The sequence below is a fragment of the Colobus angolensis genome, unplaced genomic scaffold (assembly GCF_000951035.1).
Source record: "Colobus angolensis palliatus isolate OR3802 unplaced genomic scaffold, Cang.pa_1.0 Scaffold209, whole genome shotgun sequence".
Classification (NCBI taxonomy): domain Eukaryota; kingdom Metazoa; phylum Chordata; class Mammalia; order Primates; family Cercopithecidae; genus Colobus; species Colobus angolensis.
Genome location: NW_012115255.1, coordinates 826,272 through 836,476, shown reverse-complemented (window position 1 = coordinate 836,476; position 10,205 = coordinate 826,272). Strand labels below are relative to the sequence as shown.

The following is a 10,205-nucleotide window of genomic DNA, read 5'->3' as shown; positions in this document are numbered from 1 at the left end:
TCTCCCTCCCGCTCTCTCCCTCCCTCTGCCCTGGGAGCCGAGGTCAGCCATGGAGACATTTGTGTCTGCACCCCCAGCACGCCTGGACATGGGATGAGTGAGAATAAGAGGGGAATTCAAATGTGTTTACACCCCCAGCATGCTGGGACAGGGGATGAGTTGAGAATAAGACGGGAATTTGGAAATCCTACATACTTTTAAAATTTAAGTTTTTCTCCACACATTCATGATGATTTCTTTTAAAAATACGTTGAAAACCAAGATTTTCAGTGTATTTCTCTATCTGAATTTAGAAATCAGTGGAAATTGAGAAGTTTGGAAATGCAATAGACTTTTTTCTAGTGCGTTTAACATCCTGAGTAGCTGCATGGTGTCCGTGTTGCCGGGCCCCCGGCCTGTGGAGCCCCGTGGTGTTGGCGGCCACCCCATCTCCCCGGGGACGCCCCCTTCCCAGGGACCACGCCGGCCTCTCTCCCCTGACCACGCCTTCTGTCACGAGGCTTCCAGTCTTTGTGATGCTCCTGAGAGCTGGTTTTCAGCCACAGTTCCCCAAACTGAACGTGACTATGAACGTGAGCTCTCAGCAGCGCAGGGCACTATGCTGTGGTCGTGCATCTTAGTGATCATTCGTGTTCGTGCTACCAAGAGGCATCCGCTCCAGCAGCCGTGCTTGGTTTCCCTGTGATGGGGACAGTGGGGACGCCCCTGTGCTGCCCCTGGGTCCTGTGCGGTCACAGGCTGGAATCCAGTTGAGCGACGCCTATTCTGTTGTGGCTTTCTTCTTCCCGGAACACACCATTAAGTCACCTGCAGCCTCATTTGGGATGACATCAGAGGAAAATGAAGGAAACGTGCATGTTCATACTTGTTTCTTTTGCTGTCTTATTGCAACCTGTAGAAGCTAGTCTTCTGTTTATTCATTTGTTTTCAAACTTTTGTTGGAAACTTTGCATTTCCACCTAGGAGAGGAGATATTCACAAGGTTGGTATGCAAAAGTAGCTTTCTGAGCTCAGACACATAAGGCCTGTGAGAAGCCGAGCAGCCGCCTAGAACTCCATACACCGTCGTCCATGGGCACCAAGAGGAGGTTAGGGTTGGAGGTAATCCCAAGAAGTGTGTTTGCATGGACTGGATAGGTGCGGTATTGAGACTGGAGGTGAAGCATTAAAAACGTCTGGCCACTGGTTACACTTGGCAACTTGGAAGTGTGCATTTGTCTCTGTTTCTCCAAACTGTGCTAAGATGTCAGTGACTGTAAGTCCACAGCACAAGAGAAGTCAAGTAGAGGAATTTATGGTTTATCATTTAGCAAAATGGAGGAAGCCAAGATGCAGACACGGGGGGCAGCCATGGGTGCTGTACACGTGGAACCTAGAGAATGGTGTCCAGAAAGCAGGCGGCCACCTCTTCCCCCACTTCCCAGCCATGTTTGTTATCTGGAGAAATTGAAAAACCAGAGAGGCTCCAGATTTGGGGGTGGTACTGAAAACAGGCCCCAGGTCAGAGCACACATGGAGGAAACAGCCCAGCCCAGAGGGATGAACGTACCTGTGTTTGGTTATGACGCAGGAGACGAGAGGATTCTTCAGGCAAGTGAAACAGCCCCGATGAAGCCCTCCTGGGGGAGAGATTTGGTCATGTGCCCCCATGAGAAGAAAAACCTGGTATGCAGCAAAAAGATTATTGAGGGAGGAAAGAAAGGAGTGAGTATTACAACCTAGCTTGCAGCTCCTCCAGTGGGAATGAAAAAGATCAAAGAAGAGAAAGGAATGGATATTACGTAAAGATTATAGCATCAGAATGACATTTAACTTCTCACCAATAATGGAAATGAAAGGCAATGAATAAAAGTAACTTTCACCTAGAAGTCCAAATCTAGGAGAAAGACCCGGTCTCACTGGGGTAGAGAGAAAAGCACTTTCGGACACGCGGGGCCCCCAAGTGTTCCTTCTCGTCCGCCCTTTCTGAAGCAATCAAGGTGCTCCTTTAGGATGGGAGAGTGGGGAGAGGAGGGGCGTCGAGGGGCTGAGAACAAGTGACCTCCAGAGTGAGCAGCACAGCCAGCGGGAAGAAAGGCATGGCCCAGTGACGGTAGCATGTCGGGGATCGGGGCGGGGCTCCAAGAGGATTTCCAGGAAAATCAGAGATTCTCACCAGGTTGTCAGTGTTTGATCGTGGGCAAGAAAGCGTGGGAAAGTTTTTCGGTTCTGCAGAAGAACTGTGAAAGGGTTGGCAATAGGTACATTGAAAGCCAGGATAATGGAAAATAGATAAAAAGTATTAACTCCAGAATCATTGAAAAGCGTAAGATAGGACGGTATTTGTAGCACACTGCAGACCCTGACATGGTGACCACAGTGGTGTAAGGGGGGGTGTCTAAAGGACAATTCAGGAAGTCGTGTGGTAAGTCCGTCTTTATGAACATAAGTGCCAGGTGACTATTTTTCACGTGAGACTTGATAACACTCTGATTTCCTAAAATGCATCTGATAAAAAGGTAATTGAAGATCATTTTTAAAAGAGCATTTGTAGATGATGATTGCAAGACGTTGGTAGCAGCAGTTTGTTCCTCAGGAACTGATGGTGATTTGGATGCTACTGAAAGAAGAGCACATGAGACTTAACCAAATGACAGGGTGGGGGAGCGGAGACGGGGTGTGGAGCTGTGCTTCATTTAGTTCTGAACTCGCCAGCCTGATACGTAGGGTCTGCACACGCACCATGAAAAGCTGACGTGCAGAAACCACCTGAGTGAGAGGAACATGAAGCCCACAGGCTCAGACCCGACAGCTGTCGTAAGAGCCCATCGTGGAAAACCAGGGACTAAGTATTTCTTTTGTTAACTTAAAACTTTATTTCTGGTTTACTTTCAATCAAATATTACTGATCCGTTTCTGAAGAAGCATCTGTTAGTGATCGGTGCTCAGTCTCAGAGCAGTTCTTCACGAAACTGACGATGACGTCCTTCCCGCGGTCTCAGAGCAGTTCTTCGTGGAACTGAGACAATGACGTCCTTCCCGCGGTCTCAGAGCAGTTCTTCACGGAATGTGAGGATGACATCCTTTCTGTGGTATCAGAGCCGTTAACAGAACTGTGGGGATGACGTCCTTCCCGCGGTCTCAGAGCAGTTCTTCGTGGAACTGTGACAATGTCCTTCTTTTGGGGGCTTCGTTTCATCTAGTTGTGTTCCTTGCCACCCCGTTGTTACCTGAGTAAAACCAATACTGTGACAGGTGGATTCACGTCAGTGTTTTGACCAATACCATTAAATCGTTTTTATCTGACCACATTAACATTTTTTGTAATTCATCAAAGAATTGTAATAGTCGAATATAATCTGTTAAACCACTTGGCATCAAATGGAGTAAGTTTCCAAAGAGTGATCTGGAATAGAACAAAGCTGGATGTTCAGGGTATGTCCTGGTGACCTGCATTCTACTGTTAAATTATCCTGTAAGATTTATTTTAAAAATTGCTTTAATAATTAAGTTTTAAATTTTCTTAAGAACTTATACAACCCATTCTGTATATTTACAGCATGAAAGGTCATAACTTGAGTCTGTGTCTTGGGCCCTGTTTCTCTCACTCCCAGGAATTCAGTTGCTACCTGTGGCCGAGTTTGTGTGTCTCCCTGCCTGTCAGTGGACGCTTGTGCTGTGAGAGGGGCTGTGGTGGCGTCCAGGCAGGAGGGGTCTCCCCGGCTGTGGGAGAGCTTCCCCCTCAGTCCTGGCCCTCCTGCCTGTGGGCTCTGAGGTGCTGCCATGCCCAGTCCCGTGGGTAGCTCTGGCTTTGCTGGTGGGGATGGAGGGAATGATTTGCTGGAGTCCGCTGAGCACAGCCACACCTCACTCGGCTCTTTTCCCTCTTTCCTGAAATCCAGGGGTGGACCAAGCTTTGCCGCAAGAACGCCGGGCTCCTGTCACTCCTTCCTCTGCCTCTCGCTACCACCGCCGAAGGTCTTCAGGGTCACGAGATGAGCGCTATCGGTCAGGTAAGCATGGAGTGGGGTGTGACAGTCTGTCCATCTGCTGCCTGTGCCAGGAGGGTGCCTGTGCCCAGCCACTGGGCGAGGCAGAAGCATGGTGGGTGTGGGCCTCCAGCTTTCTTTGCAGACACGCCCTGCTGGGAGACCCCAGTGTCTGGTACATAGCTGTCCACGTGGTTTCCAGGCCCACGTTGTCTACTGTTCAGAATTTCACACTAATTAAAAAGATGACAATCTCGTGCCAAATTTTTCTCATTTTTAGGCGTCACTGTTAAATAACTTTTTAATCGTGGTTGCAAGGTTTTTCTTCTCCTTACCCTCAGTGATTTGTTTTCCAGGTCTACTTTTCTAAACAAATGAAAACCATACATTGTCATGTGTTTCCTGTTTGTTTTTCCTCCGTGTTTTATGATGTCATCTGCACAGGGCTGTCTGGAGACTGAGTTGCCACTGCCACCTGGGCTTGGCCAGCTGAAATTTCATTAATTTAGTAACAGAAAACTCAGGCTGTCGGGCATGGTGGCGGGCACCTGTAGTTCCAGCTACTCAGCAGGCTGAGGCAGGAGAAATGCTTGAACCTGGGAGGCGGAGGTTGCAGTGAGCCACGATCATGCTACTGCACCCCAGTCTGGGAGACAGGGCAAAACTCCATCTCAAAAAAACTCGGGCTGTGATTGATGTTTGAATTACTCTGAAAGAGTTTTTCCAACATGTAGGTTAAGGTTGCTTCTTTAAAAGAAAATTACCTGTGAATTCTTGTGTAGTTCCCAGGGCCCCGGTGAGGGCAGGAGTGGGTTGCTGGTGATGGACCTGATTCGTGAATCCCTTTATTTACCAAATGCCCTTCACCGGCATTCTCACGTTGTTCTCATGTGGAGCTTTCATGATAAGCAGGTGAAGTTGTGGCTGTTGTCTCCTGTGTCAGAAGAAAAAACGGAGTCTAAGGGATGACGGAACTCACCCGGTGGTGGAGGAAAGGCTATGAGTCTGGGAACTCACCCGGTGGTGGAGGAAAGGCTGTGAGTCTCAGTTGTGCTGTAACAAATCTCTGTCCACACAAGCTCATGTGATTAGCCACTTCTGCATCCTCCTCAGTCGCCGTCTGCCTGGCCTCCTGGCTCTGCTCTTTCTAGAGAGATTTTATGGCCTCGGGGAGTGTCACCTGTGCAAACGAGAAGGACGCACCTGAGAGCCTGAATGAAAAGCCGGTGCCTCCTCCATGGCGCCCCCTGCTGCCTTCTCCAGGGAGACTTTGACCCCAGGAAAACGTGTGGGGATGGAACGAAGGAGGATTTGCTCCCAAATCCAACCTCCGTTATTTCACAGCTGTCTTAAGCCCTGACACATTGAGACCTTCTCTTACTCACGTGGGTGTCTCGGAGGCCCCTGTTGAGTTCAGGAGTGTGGAGGTGCCCGCGTGCTGTCAGCCTGCGGTGAACGCTTCCCTCACCGTGTGTCAGTGCCGCCGTGTGGGCGCCCTGTCTGTGAACACACAGCACACCCAGACGTGCACACAGGCGTGAGTTCACGTCGCTTCAGTTCTCACGGAAGTCAGTGGGGGTCTGTCTTCCATTTTATAGATGAGGAAACTGAAATTCAGGGAGGCTGCCCGATGGCTGACGATCACATGGGCCCGCTCCTCGCAGGAGGATGCAAGCCCAGCTTTGGCCTGACATCTTACCACACAGGAGAGGAGATCCATGTCGGTCACCATTGTGTCTGGTTCCTACATTCTCTCTCCACGATGCTGCAGCGGGGTTGATAAACCCTGTGTTTACCTTTGGATCGTGCCATCTTCACAGTCCCAGCTACTCCACGAGATAAGTGTGGCGGGTTGTGGTTGTCTCACGCTCTTCTCTCTCCATAAAAGCCTGAGAGAGGTGGGTGGAGCAGGAGATGGTGATCTCTTGGCTTCGGGCGCATTTTCTGTTCACCCGTGCGCCTTACCTCACCTCTTCAAAGGTAGGAAGGCGTGGGGGAGAGAGGCACACAGTAGAGGGGGTGGCTGAGAGTGGGAGGTGGGTGGAGGAGACCGACGCTTCAGCTCAGAGACTGCAGGCTCTGCCCTGGAGGGGAAGCCAGACCCAACGTGAGAAGTATGGTTCATTTCTCCTGTTTCTGTAACATTGTGAAATATGGCACCTCTTCATACACAATCCCTCCCGTTCCCCATCCTGATTCATGTCTCCATTGCCGTTATAACCACACGATACTCTGTCCATCTGTCTGCATATCTGTGTATTCGTTATTTATCTACCTGTCAGTCATCCATTTATCAACCTCTCTGTATCTGTCTACACATTCACCAATCATCTACTTACCTGTCAATCATCGATTTATATCCATCATCAGACATCTCATCCATTTACCCAATTACTCAGCCATTCTTCCACCATCCACCTCCCTACCTCTCACCTTCTCCCATAAGAATACGAGGTCCACACAGGCCAGGATCTCTGTTTTGTTCATTCATGTGGGCCAAGCACCTGAAATACTGCCTGGCTTCTATATTTTGAAGGAAGATGAGGGAGCGTGACACATTTGGGGAAGGGCAAGAAGTCAGGTAGGAGGGGCCGGGTTAGAGCATCTTGAGCATCACGCTTGGGAATTTGGACTTCATCCTGAAGATGATGGGGAACCACTTGGAGATTTTTAGGCAAAGGGCCAGTGAGGGCCAGTCAGGGTTTGAAGATCACATTAGCAGCAGCCTGGAGCCTGGGCTTGAAAGTGGGGGAGTCTAAACAACCCTGAATGCCTGAAACTGATGTGTACTTAAGAGATATCTGTCGGGGCTGGGCACTGTGGCTCATGCCTGTAATCCCAGCACTTTCGGAGACCGAGGCACGTTGATCACCTGAGGTCAGGAGTTTGAGACCAGTCTGGCCAACATGGCAAAACCCCATCTCTACGAAAAATACAAAATTAGCCAGGTGTGTGGTGGCTCATGCCTGTAATTCCAGCTACTCCAGAGGCTGAAGCAGGAGAATCTCTTGAACCCAGGAGGCGGAGGTTGCAGTGACCCGAGATCACACCACTGCACTCTAGCCTGGGCGACAGAGTGAGGCTGTGTCTCCAAAAAAAAAAAAACAAAACAAGTATCAGATTTGAGAAATGCTCACAAGATAATAGCAGTAAGACCTGAATGTTGGGTTAATAAGGAGGAACATGAGAAGAAATCAGGCTGACCTTGATGTCCAATATACTGAATGGGCAAAAACTGGAAGCATTCCCTTTGAAAACTGGCACAAGACAAGGATGCCCTCTCTCACCACTCCTATTCAACGTAGTATTGGAAATTCTGGCCATGGCAGTCAGGCAAGAGAGAGAAAGGGTATTCAAATAGGAAGAGAGGAAGTCAAACTGTTTCTGTTTAGAGATGACGTGATTTTATATTTAGAAAACCCCATCACCTCAGCCTAAAATCTTCTTAAGCTGATAAGCAACTTCAGCAAAGTCTCAGGATACAAAAATCAATGTGCAAAAATCACAAGCATTCCTATACACCAACAACAGAGAGCCAAATCATGAGTGAACTCCCACTCAGAATTGCTTCAAAGAATAAAATACCTAGGAATCCAACTTACAAGAGATGTGAAGGACGACTTTAAGGAGAACTACAAAACCCCTGCTCAAGGAAATAAGAGGACGTAAACAAATGAAAAAGCATTCCGTGCTCATGGATAGGAAGAATCAATATGAAAATGGCTGTATTGCCCAAAGTAATTTATAGATTGAATGCTATCCCCATCGAGCTACCATTGATTTTCTTCACAGAATTGGAAAAAACTACTTTAAATTTCATATGGAACCAAAAAAATAAGCCCGCATAGCCAAGACAATCCTAAGCAAAAAGAACAAAGCTGGAGGCCTCGTGCTACCTGACTTCAAAGTATACTAACAAGGCTACAGTAACCAAAACAGCATGATACTGAAATGAAAAATGCTTTGGTACTGGTACCAAAACAGATATATAGACCAATGAAAGAGAAGAGATGCCTCAGAAATAACACCACACATCTACAACCATCTGATCTTTGACAAAGCTGACAAAAACAATGGGGAAAGGATTCCCTATTTAATAAACGGTGTTGGGAAAACAGGCTAGCCATATGCAGAAACTGAAACTTGACACCTTCTGTACACCTTATACAAAAATTAACTCAAGTTGGATTAAAGACTTAAATGTAAGACCTAAAACCGTAAAAACCCTAGAAGAAAACCTAGGCAGTACCATTCAGGACAAAGGCGTGGCCAAAGACTTCATGACTAAAACACCAAAAGCAATGGCAGCAAAAGCCAAAATTGAGAAATGGGATCTAAACTAAAGCGCTTCTGCACGGCAAAGGAAACTACCATCAGAGTAATAGGCAACCTACAAAATGGGAAAAAATTTTTGCAATCCATCCATCTGACAAAGGGCTAATATCCAGAATCTACAAAGAACTTAAACACATTTACAAGAAGACGACAACCCCATCAAGAATTTGATGAAGGATATGAACAGCCGCTTCTCAAAAGAAGACATGCGGCCAGTAAACATATGAAAAAAAGCTCATCACTAGCTGTTAGAGAAATGCACATTAAAACCACAGTGAGATACCGTCTCATGCCAGTTAGAGTGGTGATCACTAAAAAGTCAGGAAACAACAGATGCTGGAGAGGATGTGGAGAAACACCATTGGTGGGAGTTCAACTATTGTGGAAGACAATGTGGCAGTTCCTCAAGGGTCTAGAACCAGAAATACCATTTGACCCAGCCATCCCATTACTGGGTATACACCCAAAGGATTATAAATTATGCTACTCTAAAGGCACATGCACATGTATATTTATTGTGGCACTGTTCACAATAGCAAAGACTTGGAACCAATCCAAATACCCATCAATGATAGACTGGATAAAGAAAATATGGCATGTATACACCATGGAATACTATGCAGCCATAAAAAGGTAAGTTCATGTCCTTTGCAGGGACATGGATGAAGCTGGAAGCCATCACTCTCAGCCAACTAATACAAGAACGGAAAACTAAACACATGTTCTCACTTATAAATGGGAGTTGAACAATGAGAACATATGGACACAGGGGAACATGACGCACTGAGGCCTGTTAGGGACTGGGGGCTAGAGGAGGGATAGCATTAGGAGAAATGCCTAATGTAGATGACAGGTTGATGAGTGCAGCAAACCGCCATGGCACATGTATACTGGTGACTTCCCGGCCTCTCTGTAGGTGGAAATACCCTTGACCGCTTTTGGTGCTCATCCTCAAAGATATTTAGAAATACTAAAACGTCACTGCCCTTTGTCCTAACTGCTGAGTTTCCAGATGATTTTCTCCTATCTTTTTAAGCATTTGCATTTCAGGCATTATGCTGGAATCCGTGACACTGTGTCCAGCATGACCAGCGAATCTTGTTACTCTCGTGCCGTCTGCGCACATATCTGTTGACTCCTCTGCAATCTGTTGACTCCTCTGCAATCCTGCCTGGTACCTTTACCCGGGATGTTTGTGTTTCTCATGATTTCCAGTCCATGGCCTCTCATCTGGTGTCTCGCTGACGTGTTCGGGTGAAACTGTATTCAGGGCATTTGTAATTAAGGCTTTGGAGGGCACTTGGTCAGACGCTTTCATGGATTGCTGATGCTGCACAGGTGCTGGATTTCATCTGTCGGCTCAGTTTGTGAAAAAGATGTGTTTTCGAGGGAATATTTGTTTTGTAGCAACCTGTTTACCCATGTTACAGTTTTCTGAAAGTTCTTCGTCTTGTGAGCTCTTCTCAGAATGATCTGGATTTGATGCAGAGCTTTGTAAACATCTTTGTTCTCGGCTCATACCCTTTCCAGCACTGTGTGTTCATCCAGCACTGCCCCCTTCCTCGCACCCGGGCCTCAGACTGACCAGGACTCCCTATGACCTGCTGGCGTTGGCTCTCACGGGAGATGGATCCATCCTGCACTCTATGTTCAGATCTGTTCCCTCACCTGTGGGATTTAGGCCACTGGCCCGTGGACATGCGGCCTTCTAAGCTGGATGTCGTAAGAGAAGACCTCCCGGTAGCTGCGTGGGGTGTTTTCTCTGCAAAGCACCCGGCTGTGCTGAGGACGCAGGAGGAGCAGTGAGAGGAACCGGGGGCCATCGTGGCGTGGGTCGCCTCCGTGTCCCCTCTAGGTGGAGCCATCGTGGCGTGGGTCGCCTCCGTGTCCCCTCTAGGTGGA

At 47.8% G+C, this 10,205-nt stretch overlaps 1 protein-coding gene across 1 annotated transcript in view; it reads left to right on the top strand.

Annotated features, from left to right (window-relative positions):
• Window positions 1-10,205, top strand: part of DIP2C (DIP2 disco-interacting protein 2 homolog C (Drosophila)) — a 263,569-nt gene that overhangs the window by 89,320 nt on the left and 164,044 nt on the right. Inside the window, exon 4 of the mRNA XM_011942302.1 lies at window positions 3,882-3,992. Coding sequence (XP_011797692.1) covers window positions 3,882-3,992 — 111 coding nt within the window. The remainder of the gene's footprint in view (window positions 1-3,881; window positions 3,993-10,205) is intronic.